Source organism: Paramisgurnus dabryanus, chromosome 20, assembly GCF_030506205.2.
Source record: "Paramisgurnus dabryanus chromosome 20, PD_genome_1.1, whole genome shotgun sequence".
NCBI classification, from domain to species: Eukaryota; Metazoa; Chordata; class Actinopteri; order Cypriniformes; family Cobitidae; genus Paramisgurnus; species Paramisgurnus dabryanus.
Window position 1 is genome coordinate 13371686 of NC_133356.1, and position 22118 is coordinate 13393803.

General features: G+C 40.9%; 1 protein-coding gene across 1 annotated transcript in view; it reads left to right on the forward strand.

The window, feature by feature from the left end:
• syt14a (synaptotagmin XIVa) overlaps positions 1-22118 on the forward strand; it is a 43617-nt gene that overhangs the window by 16144 nt on the left and 5355 nt on the right. The window contains exons 3-8 of the mRNA XM_065296495.1: positions 5966-6118; positions 11388-11612; positions 16101-16372; positions 17744-18193; positions 18310-18499; positions 19369-19425. Of these exons, the coding sequence (XP_065152567.1) occupies positions 5966-6118; positions 11388-11612; positions 16101-16372; positions 17744-18193; positions 18310-18499; positions 19369-19425 (1347 nt within the window). The remainder of the gene's footprint in view (positions 1-5965; positions 6119-11387; positions 11613-16100; positions 16373-17743; positions 18194-18309; positions 18500-19368; positions 19426-22118) is intronic.

A 22118-nucleotide genomic window follows, 5' to 3' on the forward strand; every position in this document is an offset into this window, starting at 1 on the left:
CCTCCGCTTGTCCCACCCAGCTTCTCTTCACCTCTGCTGGCCACGCTCAACTTTTCTTCACATCTGTTGGCCCCACCCAGCTTCTCCCTGCCTCCGCTGGTCTCACCCAGGTCTCTCACCTCTGCTGGTCTCGCCCAGCTTCTCTTCGCCTCTGCTGGTCCCACCCAGCTTCTCTTCGCCTCTGCTGGTCCCACCCAGCTTCTCTTCACCTCTGCTGGCCACGCTCAACTTTTCTTCACATCTGTTGGCCCCACCCTGCTTCTCCCTGCCTCCGCTGGTCTCACCCAGGTCTCTCACCTCTGCTGGTCTCACCCAGCTTCTCTTCACCTCTGCTGGTCCCACCCAGCTTCTCTTCATCTCTACTGGCCACGCTCAACTTTTCTTCACATCTGTTGGCCCCACCCAGCTTCTCCCTGCCTCCGCTGGTCTCACCCAGCTTCTCTTCACCTCTACTGGTCCCACCCAGCTTCTCTTCATCTCTGCTGGCCACGCTCAACTTTTCTTCACATCTGTTGGCCCCACCCAGCTTATCCCTGCCTCCGCTGGTCTCACCCAGGTCTCTCACCTCTGCTGGTCTCGCCCAGCTTCTCTTCGCCTCTGCTTGTCCCACCCAGCTTCTCTTCACCTCTGCTGGCCATGCTCAACTTTTCTTCACATCTGTTGGCCCCACCCAGCTTATACCTGCCTCCGCTGGTCTCACCCAGGTCTCTCACCTCTGCTGGTCTCGCCCAGCTTCTCTTCGCCTCTGCTTGTCCCACCCAGCTTCTCTTCACCTCTGCTGGCCACGCTCAACTTTTCTTCGCATCTGTTGGCCCCACCCAGCTTCTCCCTGCCTCCGCTGGTCTCACCCAGGTCTCTCACCTCTGCTGGTCTCGCCCAGCTTCTCTTCGCCTCTGCTTGTCCCACCCAGCTTCTCTTCACCTCTGCTGGCCATGCTCAACTTTTCTTCACATCTGTTGGCCCCACCCAGCTTCTCCCTGCCTCCGCTGGTCTCACCCAGGTCTCTCACCTCTGCTGGTCTCGCCCAGCTTATCTTCGCCTCTGCTGGTCCCACCCAGCTTCTCTTCACCTCTGCTGGCCACGCTCAACTTTTGTTCACATCTGTTGGCCCCACCCAGCTTCTCCCTGCCTCCGCTGGTCTCACCCAGGTCTCTCACCTCTGCTGGTCTCGCCCAGCTTCTCTTCACCTCTGCTGGTCCCACCCAGCTTCTCTTCACCTCTGCTGGCCACGCTCAACTTTTGTTCACATCTGTTGGCCCCACCCAGCTTCTCCCTGCCTCCGCTGGTCTCACCCAGGTCTCTCACCTCTGCTGGTCTCGCCCAGCTTCTCTTCACCTCTGCTGGTCCCACCCAGCTTCTCTTCACCTCTGCTGGCCATGCTCAACTTTTCTTCACATCTGTTGGCCCCACCCAGCTTCTCCCTGCCTCCGCTGGTCTCACCCAGGTCTCTCACCTCTGCTGGTCTCGCCCAGCTTCTCTTCACCTCTGCTGGTCCCACCCAGCTTCTCTTCACCTCTGCTGGCCATGCTCAACTTTTCTTCGCATCTGTTGGCCCCACCCAGCTTCTCCCTGCCTCCGCTGGTCTAACCCAGGTCTCTCACCTCTGCTGGTCTCACCCAGCTTCTCTTCACCTCTGCTGGTCCCACCCAGCTTCTCTTCACCTCTGCTGGCCACGCTCAACTTTTCTTCACATCTGTTGGCCCCACCCAGCTTCTCCCTGCCTCCGCTGGTCTCACCCAGGTCTCTCACCTCTGCTGGTCTCACCCAGCTTCTCTTCGCCTCTGCTTGTCCCACCCAGCTTCTCTTCACCTCTGCTGGCCATGCTCAACTTTTCTTCGCATCTGTTGGCCCCACCCAGCTTCTCTACACCTCCGCTGTTACCGCCCAGCTTCTCTTCGCCCCTGCTGGTACTGCCCAGCTTCTCTCTGCCTCCGCTTGTCCCACCCAGCTTCTCTTCACCTCTGCTGGCCACGCTCAACTTTTCTTCACATCTGTTGGCCCCACCCAGCTTCTCCCTGCCTCCGCTGGTCTCACCCAGGTCTCTCACCTCTGCTGGTCTCGCCCAGCTTCTCTTCGCCTCTGCTGGTCCCACCCAGCTTCTCTTCGCCTCTGCTGGTCCCACCCAGCTTCTCTTCACCTCTGCTGGCCACGCTCAACTTTTCTTCACATCTGTTGGCCCCACCCAGCTTCTCCCTGCCTCCGCTGGTCTCACCCAGGTCTCTCACCTCTGCTGGTCTCACCCAGCTTCTCTTCACCTCTGCTGGTCCCACCCAGCTTCTCTTCATCTCTACTGGCCACGCTCAACTTTTCTTCACATCTGTTGGCCCCACCCAGCTTCTCCCTGCCTCCGCTGGTCTCACCCAGCTTCTCTTCACCTCTACTGGTCCCACCCAGCTTCTCTTCATCTCTGCTGGCCACGCTCAACTTTTCTTCACATCTGTTGGCCCCACCCAGCTTATCCCTGCCTCCGCTGGTCTCACCCAGGTCTCTCACCTCTGCTGGTCTCGCCCAGCTTCTCTTCGCCTCTGCTTGTCCCACCCAGCTTCTCTTCACCTCTGCTGGCCATGCTCAACTTTTCTTCACATCTGTTGGCCCCACCCAGCTTATACCTGCCTCCGCTGGTCTCACCCAGGTCTCTCACCTCTGCTGGTCTCGCCCAGCTTCTCTTCGCCTCTGCTTGTCCCACCCAGCTTCTCTTCACCTCTGCTGGCCACGCTCAACTTTTCTTCGCATCTGTTGGCCCCACCCAGCTTCTCCCTGCCTCCGCTGGTCTCACCCAGGTCTCTCACCTCTGCTGGTCTCGCCCAGCTTCTCTTTGCCTCTGCTTGTCCCACCCAGCTTCTCTTCACCTCTGCTGGCCATGCTCAACTTTTCTTCACATCTGTTGGCCCCACCCAGCTTCTCCCTGCCTCCGCTGGTCTCACCCAGGTCTCTCACCTCTGCTGGTCTCGCCCAGCTTATCTTCGCCTCTGCTGGTCCCACCCAGCTTCTCTTCACCTCTGCTGGCCACGCTCAACTTTTGTTCACATCTGTTGGCCCCACCCAGCTTCTCCCTGCCTCCGCTGGTCTCACCCAGGTCTCTCACCTCTGCTGGTCTCGCCCAGCTTCTCTTCACCTCTGCTGGTCCCACCCAGCTTCTCTTCACCTCTGCTGGCCACGCTCAACTTTTGTTCACATCTGTTGGCCCCACCCAGCTTCTCCCTGCCTCCGCTGGTCTCACCCAGGTCTCTCACCTCTGCTGGTCTCGCCCAGCTTCTCTTCACCTCTGCTGGTCCCACCCAGCTTCTCTTCACCTCTGCTGGCCATGCTCAACTTTTCTTCACATCTGTTGGCCCCACCCAGCTTCTCCCTGCCTCCGCTGGTCTCACCCAGGTCTCTCACCTCTGCTGGTCTCGCCCAGCTTCTCTTCACCTCTGCTGGTCCCACCCAGCTTCTCTTCACCTCTGCTGGCCATGCTCAACTTTTCTTCGCATCTGTTGGCCCCACCCAGCTTCTCCCTGCCTCCGCTGGTCTAACCCAGGTCTCTCACCTCTGCTGGTCTCACCCAGCTTCTCTTCACCTCTGCTGGTCCCACCCAGCTTCTCTTCACCTCTGCTGGCCACGCTCAACTTTTCTTCACATCTGTTGGCCCCACCCAGCTTCTCCCTGCCTCCGCTGGTCTCACCCAGGTCTCTCACCTCTGCTGGTCTCACCCAGCTTCTCTTCGCCTCTGCTTGTCCCACCCAGCTTCTCTTCACCTCTGCTGGCCATGCTCAACTTTTCTTCGCATCTGTTGGCCCCACCCAGCTTCTCCCTGCCTCCGCTGGTCTCACCCAGGTCTCTCACCTCCGCTGGTCTCGCCCAGCTTCTCTTCGCCTCTGCTGGTCCCACCCAGCTTCTCTTCACCTCTGCTGGCCACGCTCAACTTTTCTTCACATCTGTTGGCCCCACCCAGCTTCTCCCTGCCTCCGCTAGTCTCACCCAGGTCTCTCACCTCTGCTGGTCTCGCCCAGCTTCTCTTCGTCTCTGCTGGTCCAACCCAGCTTCTCTTCACCTCCGCTGGTCCCGCCCAGCCTCCCTCTCCCTCCTCCTCTATACCCTCCAGATAGACTGTCAACCCTGAATCCACTGGAGATTCCTCAGCTCACCCTCAGCACGCCATTACTGGTGCTTCAGGACTCCACTAATCAATCAGTGACTCGTCGCTCCGTCCCACCGGCTATGTTGGGCTTCTCCTTCCCTCCAGCTCCACCTTTGGGCTCAGTCGCTCAGGCTCCACCATGCTCCTTCGGATCCCTGCCTCTGTCTCGGTCACCCGAGCCGTCAGCCCCACCTTGGCCCTGTGTCTCGGGCTCTCGGTCTGCTCGGCTCCACTTTGGATTCCACCATCCAAATGTCCATCGCAATCTGGCTGGTCTCTGGAGATCCATTAGGCTACTCTTACTCCGATCTTCCCCCTGGCTTCTCCCACCATCATCATCACCACCACTCTGACTTTTAATTCTTCTGTTTACCCCCCTCCCAAGGGGGGATTACTGTCACAATCTGGATTAATTTTATCATTGTTTTATCATCTTTACCTGTTCCCAATTTGTTTAATTATTATTATCATCATCTGTTACTTGTCATTGTCCCTGTGTATTTTAACCCTGTGTTCCCCTTTGTCTCTGTCGGATCTCGACTGTGTATCATCTTTTGAATGTCATTGATATGTTACTCTGCTCGTTATTTGGTTGTTGTGCTATTCCCATTAAAGTTTATATATTCCTCATACTCCTCGTCTCCTGTGTGTGCGTACCGTGACAGATAGTACACCCAAAAATGAAAATTCTGTCATTACCTCACCCTCATGATGTTCATAACCTGTATAGATTTCTTTGACGTGCTGAACACAAAGGAAGCTTGTAATCGAGCACCTTTCACTTCCATAGTAGAAAATAAAAACTATGAAAGTCAATAGTGCTTAAATTGTTTTGTTACAAACATTGCTCAAAATACCTACCTTTGTGTTCACCAGAACAAAGAAATACAGGTGTGAAACAATTTGAGGTTTAGTACATGACCTAATTTTCATTTTTGAATGAACTATCCCTTTAAGTTCTAGCTCCTTTGCAAGTTTAGAAGATAAAAGCTATGCATGGATGCGATACGCAGAAAAAAAATTGCAAGCATCCACAATGTTTGGGGACTTTCTTTGTGTTTAGCTATAAATGAGTCAGCAATGAGAGGCAGGACTGTATTTGTAAATGACTGCTATGTCTTTCTTCAGTGCTCTCTTTGTTATATAGAACAGCCGTGTGTCTCAGACATTCACAATCCTTTTAGACTTAATCAAGTGTTTTCTCGTGTGGGATCGTATGGGAACTCTGAGGAGTTTTCACAGTTTAAATTGCTCTTACTGTAGTTACATTAAGCTGGGATAGGAGGAGGGGTTTCACATTAAATGATTTAACACTTCACCTTTAACACAGAACTCTGGATGCATTGAGACACAGGATGGCTGGTAAAACATCTAGATGTAGTTGAATTTTTGAGTGGTTTCTGAGAGTTTAAAACATGAATGAAGATGGTCTAAAATGTTGAAAGGATCTCATTTAAATATTTAACAATGTGCCTAGCAGCACTTAAACTGCTATCATGAGGAAGAGAGGAGCTGATAAAATAATTAGGATCATATTGGAAAATAATTCACAATATTCCTGTAAAATGTTTGCATGGGGATTTATCCTCACTCACACAAGGTTGTGGCTTGGCTGTGAAATAACGCTTCACTAGTAGTGCATTTATTTCTTCTTTAAGAGGAAAACCAATCATCTTGTCATTGGAGAAAATGGAGGAAAACATGGGCAGATGCACAATAGTCTTGTTGTTACATTATTTCTCTTCTTGACAACCCAAATAAAAAACTGTGCTACGTTTAAACTTCTACATTTTTTCCTCTACACTGTTTTGTAAGGTTTTGTCTTTCTTTTCTTCTCTTCCACAGTGTCTCCTGAGGCTCTGGGATTTTTGTCTGGCATTGGAGTCTTCATCTTTCTTGTGATTGTACTCTTTCTTTACCTCAATAACAAATTGTCCCTTGAGAGTGCCAACCAACTGCCCGGTCTTGACCAGTACAGAAAAAGCACAGAGCCAGCAGGTTTGTGTTTGTTTCTGCATTTTTTTATATTCATAGACAGTCTAGAAATGATCTGTTGCTTTTATAACCACAGTTTGAATCATAATATTTGTTCTTATGGAAAATATGATTATTATACTACATAATTATTTATTGGTGAATCTGTAGAGGGTTTGCAGTAATGCAGGTGGACAGCTATGGGACCATGGGTGTATACACTGTAAAAAACAACCTATAGAATTTACTCAAAAAAATTGTTGTAACAATTTGCACTCACTTTGTTTGAGTAAATTATATCCTATATATTTGATTAAAAAGTACCTAAATTTAATAACTATGATAAAGTAAAAAAAATTAGGTAAGGTCTACCTATTTTTTCGTAACTAATTACTTATAAAAAAATGAATAACATTAACCCTATTGGTATTAAGGCACAGATCTATTAAATTATTATTAATAATGATAAGCCATTAAGAAACATTACATATTACTTATTCAGAGAGGGTTGAATAAGAAAATAGTCATGCACAAGATTGCATAAATTGCTTGCTTTATTGACCAAATAACATTCTGTAAACATTTAAAACTAATTATTGGACGTATAATAACCCCAATACATTTCAAGTGAAATACAACATATCATAGTTTTACATAAAGCTTCTTGAACATATTATTTCATAAAACAAAATAAACCAAGGCTTCATGAGATGTTAAAAAACCATTAAAAGCAAGATTCCTAAATACTGTTCTTCACGTTATCATTAGAAAATTAAAGAAGACAATAATATGAGAGGAAAAACTGATCTCATTTACCTCAGTAGACTAGCATGCTATATCGATACAAACAAACATTTCAACTTCATTTAAAACTTATTAAGTGCAAAAATACAACTTCATATTATGCTATAACTCACAGTACACGTGCATAAAACATTGAACACTAACAAGAAGTACTTACATTCAATTTTAAGTGATTCAACTTCATATACAAGTCTCATATATAACATATGAACTCCGAAATACTTTTTTGAACAGACATTAAAAAGCGAAAGGCAACGTTAAGTATATATCCGTAAATGATAATAATAATAATAATAATAAAATGGCTTCATAAATGGATCCCTTCTAAAACAAAACTCAATATATTAACAGATAAATGCAAGAAAACTTTTACAGTAATCAGTGCCGCTGCTAGCCATTTTGGTGCCCTAAGCATAATTCCTTTTTAATGCCCCCCACCCCGACCCTGACAAAAAAACTTTGTTTTTGCCAGTTTAATTTTTTATTACCAAACATATAACATAATAGCAGAAAGTAAAATCTTCACAGCTTTAGCCAACACACATTAGGCTACACATTTGAAAGTGCAAACTTTTATAGAATAGCAAAATAGAAAAAAATTACCAAACTTAAATTATCCAAATAATTTTCCCAAGTACAATGTCACTTTAAATAAATTACATTAAATAAACATCAATAAGTAAACAAGAATACTCAATATTCTTAAATAAAACAATGATTCAGAGAACTAAGTGTCACAGTAATGTTTGCTTCATGTCATAATGACGTTTTATATTTATATATATTTAACAGTCAGGAATTGTTAGCCTAGCATGTGCACTGACTGCTAACATTAACTTTTACTGAGAAAGTCTTAACCACCGTCACGTCAAAATAAACCACACAATAAACTACTGCTCAATATCTAAAGAAATGTAGTAAAGAAAGTAACAGCTGACGTCAGTCATTTGTAAAATGCATATGCATAGATAATGTTTTACAGTAAAATCTCAATTAACTTGCACTGAGATTATAAATTATAACAACATAGTTTGCTAACATTAATGTCAGCACAGCAAGTTCGAGGCACATTACGATTAGCAGCAGCTGCAGCCCATGCGCATTTCCCTTATTTAGGAATGATTAAACATGATGGACTTACCTGCAAGTGATGCACGGGCATCAACCCGCAGTTTCTTCTTTTTTTATTTTTTCCGATCCTGACTCCTGCTGTCTTTTCGGGCCATTTCCAAAAGTTGCCTACTGACTGTCCGTTTCTCAATCCGAAGGCTGCAGCCTGCGCGAGGTCGCATATGCAGGCTGCATACGTCATCAAGCCTGGTTTATTTCATTTAACTGAAAATAACATTAGCAAGTCATAAGCATATTACAACAATTTACGATTAACTAAGAATAATAGTCAACTTTATAATCGTTAATATTACGAAATAAGAACGTTTTGATGACGTATGCAGCCTAGAGGCTGCAGCCTTCGGATTGAGAAACGGTCTCTGTCAAACTTCGTCAGGCGCCCGCGCGTTCAAGCGGCACAGACTATCAAAGGCTGGGGGGCATACTTTCTAGACTAGAGCAATTTAATTATCTCGTTCCCCCTTTTTTTGTAACATATACATGGATAAAAAGTGCCTAATAACATTTCTATAGGCTAATGAAATAATTTCAGCATTATAATTTTTTTTCATTAGGTTATTATTTTTGGTGCCCTCTCAGCACGTGGTGCCCCACGCACAGCGCGTGATGCGCGTTATGGGAGCGGCGGGGCTGACAGTAATTATCTAGCATCGACAGCTTTACCGTTTGTTTGTCTGCTCGACGCCCTCCCGTCTGTATCGTACATCAACCGTCCGCTGCTCTCTCTCGTCACGTGGCTTGCTCAAGTTCAACCACTCATATTGAGCAGCTCCGCTGTTCACGAGATTCAGACATGTAAATAATAATAATGGAAGTTAATATTTTAATCATAAATATGGATATTTATTCGTATTCGCAGGTGCAAGAACTGGGCGATGTTTCATTCAAAGCTAACCTGACTGACATATTCTAACCTATCAATTTGTCAACAACAGAGACAGAGAAGCACGCAAATGACTAAACTTCTGGTAGATTTTACAGTTAACCAACTTAACATTTCCATTCATGATGATATCAACAAGTTAAATAAAAACTTACCTGTCAACAAACCGCAGTTCTCCCGCCGATATGATATGAAAAAATGGTGACTCGAGTCCCGCCTTGATGTTGATTCATGCGCACTTTGCGGTGCTAAGGCCAATATTTTGGGGTATATGTTACTTATTTTTTTAGTATTGCAGTTATTACTGTTAAAAATTGGATAGTGAAGGTAGAATATACCCATTATTTTTTATTTTACTTGCTAGCTTATATACTTAATTAAATTATAACTAATTTTCATGGGTTAAATTTAACACCCTCCAGAGTAATTTTTTACAGTGTAGCGAGCGACTGAGGCTCACCCTTATAATTTTGTCCTTAGCCCCATAAATTACACCTGCAACCCTATGTGAAAAGACTAGTTCACTCAAATATATACATTCTTATGTCAATCCACATGTGCATGACTTGCTTTCTTAGTTATAATGGTAACAATTTCAATTGATTTATTGTTAGAAAATATGTAAATATTGCTCTCTTTCCAGGAGGCAAAGAGTTAATATGCTACTGTACACTGGGCCTTTCCTGTTTGTTTGTTAGTCACAGTGATGTGTAATCTTCATCACAGGATGTTACAATAAAGAGATGGATGATATTCGTCATTCACATCAGTTTAAATCAAAGGGATCGTGTAACAGTCCTGGGTGAATATGTGGGCATAGCTCCAAACGCTCTTCAATCAGGCTCAGATGTCCAGAGTGTCAACAGACATGGACACACACAATACAATAAAACTAGCTTGAATGGACTCATTTGTACACACCGCTACCTTTTGTCCAAACTGTGAGGTACTTAATCACACCTACACAATGATGTTGACAGGGGCACTTTATGCCCACACAAAGGTTCTGGATCCAGGCATTACTGGACTGCCCACACACAGTGCTTTACATAACTCAGTAGACCATCAAAATCAATGGCATAATTGCAATGACATTTACTGGATGAGTTGCATCAGATGCATGTTGACAGTGCACAAACATAACTGTGTAATAAACCTTATAAAAGAAATCATGTATTAATTAGTAATTTAATATTATGTATGTTATATGATATATTGAAGTGGTCTTGTGCCAATTGACTCTGACCAAAAATGGGTCACAGATCTAAGAATAATGCTAAAAGAGAAAGTAAAATGCAGTGCATTAAACAAAACAGAAAATGTATTCAAACTAGACAAATTATTTGACTGTGCCATGTATGAAGTACAGAAGGCCAGCAATGCCATTATGAACACTGACTGACCAATCAAATGTGTCAGTTTGTGTTGTTATCTGCATAATGTCTCTGCTTTGAAGTCTTATGGAGATGCTTGCCATAATTCCACGGTCATTTAATGCTTAATGTTCAAAAAGTGGATGCAAGATTAAGATAATATTCAGTATATTTGAATTGAATGAACATTCTGCCAAAAATGCTTTACATCTGTGGTGTCCCCATCTAAGTGTTAAACAGCATTCATTTGCCCTTTTTCATGGGAGTATTTAGTTATGTTCGCTGCCAAAATTACCAGACGCCAGTCGAGTAAGCATGTTGGATGCATCCAAGTAAATTCTGATCCTGGTGTCTGGCCCATAGTTTGATAGACCATCTGCTGCATATACTACAGCTGCTTAGAACAATCATTATACATAATTATAACGAAACATGGAAATACATTTATTGTATGCTAAGCCCCTTATTCTGCAAAGCATAAATAACATGGTGAAATTTCGCCTTTGACTCACCTTTGTAGCAGTTTAATCAGAGCTTGCTGCATATCTCACCTCCTTGGAGACTTCTGTGTTATGTAATTTAGCTGATTTACATTACAAATCAGCTAAATTACTGTATCTGTGATACAGAAAGAACAGGGTCCACTAGGCTTAAACATCTCATAGAGGTCGAGCAGGTGGTGGTGAAGGGCAAAAGTCATCCAGAAGAAGGGAATAATGAGGTCAAGGTGAGAAGACGACGCTGATGGCTCGGCTTTACTTTATCTAAACCTTAATGGATGACCAGATCCTCTTTGCTCCTAAAATTGTTCAAAATCTTACTTAAATGCACCCGGGCTGTGCCTGAAAACTAAAACTGATTTGATCTGTCTGACCTATTCATGCTTTGGAAATGTGGTCAAACTGCTGTTACTCTATTTCTCCATGCCCACGTCTCTTGAAGGAACCATTTCTCTCACTCGTTCTCTCTCTCTTTGAATTTCTAAAGATGTTAATTCACACCTTTGGCTAAAAGAGGAAGCCATGTCCTTTGTATGTGCATGTGAAAATGAGTTTTATTGTTAAACTATATCGCCCTCTGCTGGTTGTGCTCTCTGTTTCAGAAAAGAATTATGTTAACACAGACTATCACTGCTCGTCATCAGACAGTGATGATGAGGTGATCGGACAGTACCAGGAGGCAGTGTCTCGGTCACAGGGTCTCCGCGGTGGCTCAGCAGGGACTAACTTACGCCACCAGAAGGGCTATGGCTGGGACACGCAACACAAATACTGCCCCCTGGCCGCTGAGTATGACGGCTACAGTAGTGAGGCATCAGCAGATGATGGTAAGTTTACCCAGGTGAAAATGAGTGTGACCTTATGAAATGTAGTTTTCACAGAGCTGTGTGTTTCTCTAGTTTTCTTGCTAAACAAATTAATTAATTGGTTTGTTTAGTTAATTTTAACACAATTATCAGCACACTAAGGTTTAAAAAAAAAATGATCCGGCCCGCACTTCGTGGCATTATTTTCCATCCGACCCTTAGCCTAAAATGAGTTTGACACCCCTGCTCTAGCTCATTTTATGATGGATAAAAACCTGTGTTTAGCACTGTTTTGGCAACACAAAGGTTCTGGGTTCGATTTCCAGGGTACACACATACAAATTAAAAATGTATTGTATACAGTACCTCAAATGCACTGTAAATCGACTTGGATAAAAGCATAATGTGAAAACCAGTTGAGGATCTATTTCATACTAGTCACATTAGCATAGACAAAGGTTGCTGTTTTTATGCTAATTTTTCTTTAAGCTCCTAAGACCCGAGCTTTGGTTTGGCTTGCATTTAAGATTTCTTCTTGCTCTTTGCGGTTAGGAAGAACCAATAAATATAATAACCAAATATTTTTCTTTGAACATGAAGCGGTGTTATTGTCCATGTTTGTTTACAATAGGTTCCAGTTACACAGAATTATGGTGCAAACAACAAAAAATGTGACGCCTGGTCTGAGGAGGTTAAAGTAACTATTTGCCCTTGTTTCACAGACAAGGCTTAAAGGGATAGTTCAACCCCCAAAAAAATTCTGTCATAATTTTCTCATTCTCATGTTGTTCTAAACCTGTATGAATTTCTTTTTTCTAATGAACACAAAAGAAGATATTTTGAGAAATGATGGTAAACACACTGTGTGCTTATCATCATTTCTCAAAATATCTTCTTTTGTGTTCATTAGAAAAAACAAATTCATACAGGTTTAGAACAACATGAGGTTGAGAAAATGATTACAGAATATTGGGTAAACTATCCCTTTAAACTGATGTCCTTAAATGTAACACTAGATGGCGAAATACAACTATCAATGTTCTTGTTGTGGGACATTTTTCTTTCCTGGAATTTTGGCAGGTTTTGTAAAATAGCCATAACAGACTCTGCAGAAATCTGAATGAAACCTGTTTTCAATAAAACTGGCTGTAAATTGCTAATTTACTTGCATAACAGACTCTTACAAAAATGTGCATATTTGCTTAGTGGCCTTAAACATATAACACTTTTATTCATTTTCAATGTTTTTGTCCTACGAGTGTGTGGAGTTTGGGGTATGATCTTGAGCTTTTAAAACTGTGGATTTTGGACACCAATGTGTATCAGGTGTCAAGTAAATCAGGGCAGTACATTTTTACATAAGAACACAAAACACACTTTGTCTTTCACAAATTTGTAATGTTCACACACTAATACACACACATGCACACAGCTGTAAAGGAAAGTAAGAGAGTTCTTGGCTCTGCTCCTGCATAGTGTCATGTTGAAATCTTCACTGCTCATCATGGAAATGCAGCTGGTTGTATTGTTCTCTGTTTTGAAGGAAGAGGTTGATCCTGCTTTTACACTGATAGATTTATGACCGCATGATCATTACTGGGCAGATGATCAGTACTGTGGATTTCCAGGAGGAAAGATTAAGATTCTCTCTCTTTCCATCTGTTTATTCACTCTTTATTACCATAGCTGGAAAGGGACTTAAATGTGTGTTAAAATCACTGCAGGAGTTGTTGCAGATGCTCCAAAAATAGATCAGGAAGATTATTGATAACATTAAAGAAAGAATAAAAAGAAGAATGTGTTAGATATATCACCCTGATTTCCCCTTCTGAATCACTGCTGAGAGAGAGAGAGAGAGATGCATACTTTTTTCATGAGCTGTTTTCCTAAAGGCAGTGGAGAGAGTACCACATTTACATATACACACCTACCTATATTGCTTGGATACTCACAAACACACTCAAACACAAACATACTGTAATGCTTTTCGACAGATTTGTCTGAAAGATTCTGTTTGCATGTGTGTCTGAAATTGGTAATGGGTGTTTGAAAGATGCTGTGTGCATGTGTCTGTGTGTGTAAGAGAGAGCTGCATGTATGGCACTAATGCATTAATGTTTTATAACACACTTCATTAAGACACAATGAGACTGCAGTGGAGGTTTTCTTGTTTCCTTGTTTTAGTAGCAGAATGCTAAAGGGATAGTTCACCCAAAAATCAAAATTTGGTCATCATTTACTCACTCACATGTTGTTACAAACCCATTTTTCTTTTTCAAATAATTTTTTCCTACTTTGGAAGTCAATGGGGCTTCTGGTCGGTTTGGTTAGAAATATTCCTCAAAAGATCTTCCTTTGTGTTTATTAGAACAAAGAAATTTCAGAATTTTTATTATTGGGTGAATAGTCCCTTTAATGCAGAAGGGATAAGCTTTGTGTTTTGGACACAAAATACTCTTACACTGTAAAAAAAATTGCAGCATTTTTGTAAAATCAACACATATTTATTAACTTAAAAAATTAAGTTAAACGATTTCAATTTCAAGACAAACCCTAAAAGAGCAGTGTGTAAATTTTAGCGGCATCTAGTGGTGAGGTTGTGAATTGCAACCAACGGCTCAGTCCACTACTCACCCATCGCTTTTGAAACGCATAGAGAAGCTACGATAGCCACCAGCGGAAAAATTTCCTCATCGGAGACAACTTAGTAAAAAAAAGTTTAAGTTAAGGGCTTCTTTAGAAGCATGGCTTAACAAAATGGCGACTTCCATGTAAGAGGACCCTCAGTGTATGTAGATAACTAAGGTAATAAAAACATAACAGTTAATTATAAAAAGGTCTTTATACACCCCTAAAAATATAGTTTTGTATATTATTTTGCATTTCTGTCAAGAGATCCTTTTAAAAATTACACGCTGCACCTTTAAAATAATTTTTAAGGTTGAATTGACTTGCAAAACCAAGTTGTTTTAACTTCATGCTGCATTTTCTTTTACAGTGTATGTATATTTCTGAATCTGATTATTCAACATTAGATCAACTGAAAAGCAGTCAGATTAAAATCACAACCTGAGAAATTAGTTGATCAAAACATTTTTTTTTTTTTTTTTTTTTTGAGTCGATCAAAACATCACATGTCAGGTTTTCGTTTGCTTGTGTAATAGCCTGGGCATTAAAATGGCATGTTTCTGATCAAAGACTTCATTCAAAATGAGGATGAATGAAGACGAAGATGAAGAAGGATACATCGTTTTGATTAAGACAATGTGAACTTTGATCCTTGCTGAAAATGTTTTTTACTGTCATAATTTCATTCTGTTATTAATACTTCTTAAAACAATGTTTTCAGATTAAAGTATGACGCAAAAAGAAATATTAATGAATCTGCACTATTTCTAGTTCACTGATCTAATAAGTGACCCTGCATAAAATCTAGATTAAAGTCTGGAAACCTAATTATGAGATAAGCATGAACTTGGGATTTCAATCACTGATTTCAATTAGATTTAAATCTTTGTCATGGCCTTACTTATCAAGATATCAAGGTTATATTTTCACAGAATGTTCGATGATTTTATGTAGATAATGGAAATGACTTCAGCTGGGTTTTCACTGGCAGAGTCACATTAAATCATATTCTGACAGTGACCATCTTTGTACAAAAGGTCAGATTCCTTTAACTGAAGCACATCATGCTGGAATAGATCTTTGGGTTCATTCAGTTTCCAGTAATATCAATTGTACAATGTCTTTAGAGAAAATTATTTCGAAATTGCCCTTAAGGAAAATGTGTGGAGGTTTAATAAGTGAGTGTAAATTGTCTCACATTTCAAAATCCGCAGCATCACAATGTGTCCAGAAGTAAGAATAATTTCTTCCAGCCAGACTTCAACAAGCAGGTGTGTTAAGTGATGTATTTATGAGATCACTTTCTCTTCAGACAGCCCCATGTTTCCATGACAACAGTACCTTAGTAAATCATTGTTACTGAGCAGTTTAACATTTATTTATAGGTTGAGTTCAGGTAACTATGGTCATTTTTTGACATACATCTTGGTTTCATGCCCTCATGATACTTCACCTTATAGAGTGCTTATAGAGTGCTATAAGATTGATATATTCTGCTTTAATTTATCATTAGACACACACTCTCCACTGATCTTTAATTGATTTTTACATCTGGAAGATATTGAAGGACAACTAAATCATTCATGAAGATGTTGGTGTAAGGATATGTTGTGTAAGAGCTCAGATACACTCTACAAGATGTTGCCTGGCTTTTCTCAGCTTCTGGAAGTCAAAACACAGCTATAAAAAAGGGGACCTTGAATGTTCTGAGAGTTTCAAACAGCCTGTCTTGAATTACTAGCATTGCCAATATCAAGGGTTTGATACTTCATACTTAGTATAAAACAAAGTCAACCTACTAAATGTTTAATGATTTGTCCCACACAGTAAGGCATTATGCTTCAGAACTAAATGCACCTCCTCCACTTTGTCCCACTTTAGCAAACTGTATCCAGCGGATGAGACGGACGCCGCCATTGGATGAGCTGCAGCCTCCACCCTATCAGGATGAGGATGGGTCACCACGTATGTCCTGCACGCCCTCTGAACTGGGTGATGCCAAATGTGACCTTTCCCATGGAAGCGAGAGCCCCAGACACAGCTATGGAAAATGTCCGAGTGACCTCAGTGGAGCACCGGAAACAGAAAGTTTCCTCAATAAAGGCTATGAAGAAGATGTACCCAGCGATAGCACTGCAGTACTCAGCCCAGAGGTATGTGGGTATCTTTACAATGATGAAAGCCCCACCTTTGCTCATTCAAAAATTATTATAATGATTAAAGGGTCAAAGACGTGTTGTTAATTATTTTGTGTCCGTATGGTTCTATTAAAGGGGTTAATATTTCAAAATAAATTCGGAGATTACATTCTCTTTTTTTTAAAGATCAAGTCTAAAATTTCTGGTTTTATTTCATTTTAAAAAGACTATTTGGGGGATAATTGCAAAAATGTCAATGTGGTGTAACCGGTCTGTCTCAATTATTGTGACTAGTATTATTTTAAATGAAAATATAAATATATTCATAAAAAAATGTGGAATAAAATATTACCATCTAGTTTAGTGTAATATGATTTTTTTTTACATACATTTTTTACATTATTTGTCAAAGATTATTTAGAACTCAGAGCTGTTTTCAGCATATATCATGACAAATATTACAAAAACGCATTAAAATGTACATTTAGAAATAACTAATAAAATTATATATATATATATATATATATATATATATATATACACATATATATACATATATATATACACATATATATACATATATATATACACATATATATACATATATATATACACATATATATACATATATATATACACATATATATACATATATATATACACATATATATACATATATATATACACATATATATACATATACATATATATATACACACACACACACACACGCACACACGCACACGCACGCGCACGCACGCGCACACACGCGCACACACGCGCACACACACACACACATACACATACACATACACATACATATATATATTTTTTTATGATTATGCTTACATCCCATCAAAGTAGATAAAATATTTTATATTTTTCATTCTTTGGTGCAATTGACGGTTACACCATTTGACATTTATAGGTCCATTTAGTCTTAACCTTTTTTTATAAAAATGGTGCAAATGCATTTTTTTTGCATAAAATTAACATAAATACACAATGTTCACTGAAATAAACCTGATGCATGCTTTAAATCTTTTTCTCATCTTGTCAAACCGTTATTGTCACTGACCCTAAAACATAATGATTTATTTATTTAAGTGTGTTGAATTGTGAATGCAGGCAAAAAGCATTTAAAATTCTTTATGCATGAGTTGCATTGGAATACAACAGTAATGTCAGCCATCTATAAAATCTTTCACTTATCCATAATTTTTAATGTTTCATCATCCATCATTAAACAACTTAACTCTGTTTTGTGAATTGGCTGATGCACTATACATAGTACAGCTTTAAAGTTATCCTTCAGCAGGCCACCATAATATTCAAATGGTAACTGATACTCTCTCACTTCCTTTAAATCCCCATCAATCTCTGTAGAATCTCTCTGCACGTGGTTCAGCGGCTCAGCTTCCTAAAGGTTATGACCCCGAGGCCCTCGCACTACGCGGAACCCTTGATGTCATCTTTGACTACGATTCGTCCGACCAGCGTCTGTCAGTCACGATAACAGCTCTGACGGACATTCCCCCTCATAAACGCACGGGTAACATTTCCTGGCAAGTACATCTGGTGCTTCTGCCCACCAAGAAACAAAGGGCCAAAACCATCATCCAGCGTGGCCCCTGCCCCACCTTTACAGAAACCTTACACTTCGGCCATATCGAGCCGGAGATGATCGGGAACTATGCCATCCGGTTCCGTTTGTACAGCGTGCGCAGGATGAAGAAAGAAAAGGCTCTTGGAGAAAAGGTGTTCTACCTCACCAAACTTAACTTGCAGGGCAAAATGTCTGTTCCCATTATACTGGACCCCTGCTGCAACATACCTGTGAGTGTTTTAAACATGCAGCCATGCAGGTGTTAATCCAATAACACATCCGTTCTGACAAACTCACAGTCATCATAATATTATATAGATGATTATTTAATTTTTTTGTGGCTCAGGGCAGTGACTCACAAGCAAGCGTGTCAGACGTGTCATGCAGTGAGACGGCGTCATCATTCCCGTCTGCAGCTCTGGGGTCAGCTCCGGAGATCCTGCTTGGTCTTGTGTACAACGCCACTACGGGACGGCTCTCTGTGGAGATCATCAAGGGAAGCCACTTTAAAAACCTGTCAGCAAATAAACCTCATAGTAAGTGATAACTTTAGGACACAGCATATAGCCCATACAACCACTTATTCCACTTCACCATCAGTCTATCATCTCAGGTCGTCAGTATTCTTAACAACTGTGACCTCTCACCTTTGACCCCAAAGGTGCCTTCAACAGTCTGCTTCCTCTCTCTCACTTTCTTTTTCTGTAAATTTCTGTGTAATCTCACCTCTTTGGATACACAGCCATAAATGACCCTTGATACTTTCCCAGAGCTTTTGTCACACTTTAGTCAAAGAGCACAATGTAAGAGCCATATACAGCAAGCCTTCAGATAACACTCACAGCTGCATTTGTCACTGAATGTTTATTATTAGGAAAATATGTCAGGACAGAAAACTATAGAAATTTGGCCTGGATATATTAAAAAGCTTATTCACTTTGTAAATAGCCAATAGACTTCTTTAGTCTTGGAGCTTCTTGTTAGATGGTTGCCAGTGGAGGGACATTCTTATCTTAGAGAAGATTTGATTGGTCAAAACTAGAAGAAAGGCTGTAATTCTTCATTTTGTCAACCGTTAGGAAATGGTTTCAAAGCTACTAGAGATGGACTACAAACAATAAAAATTCAGTTTTCAATTTGTGTTAACCCTATTTGGCCCATTTTTATGTTGCTTCAGGCAGTGTTGTTATGACATGGTGATGAAGGCTGTATTTCACTCTTATGCATTGGCCTTTAACCTGAAGTGATGCACTGTGTTTTATAACCACTTACATCTAACCTAATGTGATGTCATTAAACCTTCAACCTGTTGACCTGCTCTTTTTCTCCTGCTGTTATTCTCTCTGTTTCTCCCCGATGCCTGACGATCCCTCTGCTCTTGCTGTCAATCCTCTCCTATTGTCAGATGGTTTGTTCTGTTGTCTAAAGCACTTGATAGGTGGGCAGGTGTACATAATTCGAGGTAAGTTTTTTTTTGTGGCTGAAAGCTGTTCATGCAGTTTTTGTTCTTATGCTTCTTTTTTCATAATCACTGATCATTATTACACGGAGGAACATTTCTACATGGATGCTGAATGTTTGATCTGCAAATTATGGAACCTTAAACGTGAATTACAAACATATCATTCAAGTCTTCATCCATGGAGAAGTTTCAAATGCTGTTTGGACATAATTGTGACCTAGTTATGAAAACTAAGCTTTTTTGCATACAATGTAAAGAATATTCAGAAATAAATATAACATTGAAATATTTAATATTGACTGAGTAAGGTCATGTCAAAGTTTGAATTGATTGTGGAAAAATAAAAAATCAACATTTGATGCTCCATATTTTACAAGCAGGGTCACGATTATGTTTCCATTACTTTTTCCACCCTCTGTGGTGATGTTTGCATGCCCCCCTAACCCTGTATCTTGTTTTGAATGTTGTTGTTTTTCTATTTAATACAAATACATTAGATCATTTGCTTGATGTAAGCTTTGGGTCTTTTCCTTGGTAGTTTTAGACCAGGATGTCAGTACTGTGCAGGGAATGTTGCGTTCTGTTTAGAGATCTTTGTAGACTTTTAGCCGTGTGAGTGTTTCATTTGCTCAGCTGGAAGGACAGGCATTATTATACACAAGACCAACGCAAGACTGATGTGTAGCTCAGTGGTTTTCAAACTGCGGGCCGGGGCCGCGAGATGGTGCCAGGGGGGCCCCAGTTTTATGACATTTTATGAAATACATTAATTTATCATGAATTCTGTGTAATTAAACCTAAAACAATAAGGCTACTTTTTTGTATAATTTTAGAGTTTTAGAACAGTTTTTGTGTAAAAGGAATGCACCGTTTACAAGGGGGGCCGCACGCTGAAAAAGTTTGGGAACCACTGGTGTAGCTCACAGTGTCCAGAATTAACACTCAGCAAGTGCTTAATACATATAATGCAGCTTAAAGTCCCCCTTTAATCAATAATTTTATCCCCTAAAACAAATTTTTGTGCATCAAAACAGCATAAGTGAAAGTGTTTCCTATGACAGTAAATTCTTCATGCTTTAAAGAGCACCAATGGTCCGATTCACGATTTTACATTTTTCTTGGTATGTATTAGTACATGTTAATGATATGCAAAAGGTACATAGCCCAAAGTAAAAGTTATCGTCTCCGACGTAAATCTTTTTTCTTGGATTACAACAAACACACGGATTGTAGGCAAAAGTTTACTTCCTGGGATTGTAGACAAGACCGACATTATCATAATTCCTCCCGCTTCGCACTATGTTTAGCATTAAAATGTAACTCATGTTAGCATTGCTTTGTGCACGAATCTTTCAAACATGGTAAGGAGCGTCACATTTCCGGCTGACTTCAGAGGTATTAAGGCCAATCACAACGTACAGATTAGCTGGCCAATCAGGGATACAGCGCTTTTCAAATCTGTGCGTTTTACTTCAACTCTGCACGCTTGCATTATTTAGTACAGTGGTTCTCAAACTGGGGGCCGCGAGATGGTGCCAGGGGGGCCCCAGTTTTATGAAATTTTATAAAATACTTTTATTTATCATGAATTCTGTGTAATAAAACCTAAAAAATAAGGTTACTAACCAACAGCACTACTTTGTATAATTGAATACGTTAAGTTTAATTAAAATGTTATGTTTTAGAACAACGTTGTCATACATTTTCTTTGAGGGGGCCGCAAATTAATGCACTGTACTCAAGGGGGGCGCCCGCTGAAAAAGTTTGAGAACCACTGATTTAGTATACACAGATTTATTTATATGTGAATTACTTGCTGCCTCCACTCAATCGCACCAGCTCAGACCATAGACATATATGTACATAGATGCCACATTCGTCAAATCCAGACTGATAACTGATCGTTTCACAATGCATATATGTGGGTTTGCACCACACATTTGTTGGCACTAATATGTTCAACTGTGTTGATGTGATTGATTATATGTTTGTGACGTAGGAAACCGAGGCGAATAAAACGTAATGGTGTTGAATGATGAATTTGCACATGGTTTGTCTTAAAGCATATTAAAAACATCACATAGACATATAAACAACAATAAAAACTTGGTTTTCACCACAGGGGGGCTTTAAATAAAAAATACTGGCTTTAAATTGAATTGTAAGAATAACAGTCCATAGTTACACACTGTACTGTATGTAAAGCCAGCGCAAAAAAAAAAATGAAAATCTTTGAAAAGCTGTTTATCAGCTATCATTTAGCAATGTAGCTGACCAGGATTCTTAGTAATCGGATATGAACAACTTGAGGTTGATTTCCGCAGCAGGAAGTTTTTTAATTTCCTGAAATGACTGCATCACAATCAGCCAATCAGTGCTCTTGACTGTTATTAAAATCCTTTCACATTCATCCTGAGTATAGCTGAAGATTTCCGCAGCGGCAGGTACAGCACTGTATTTCCCTGTCTGAAATCAGCACTCCTATAGTTTGCCTCTTTTATTAGTCTGAAAAAACTAGAAATGCGAAACATTTTCTTCGAAACACAGCGGAAAAACTCCACAGGAAGCCTGCGCTTAATGGCTCGGGGAACAGAAGCGTAGTCCTGACACAAAGGCACAGAGAGAATACTAACGTCTGTTGTATTCTAGTGTAAGCTGGCGGGCAGGGCTGAAGAAAAAGCAGGCTTGTAGGA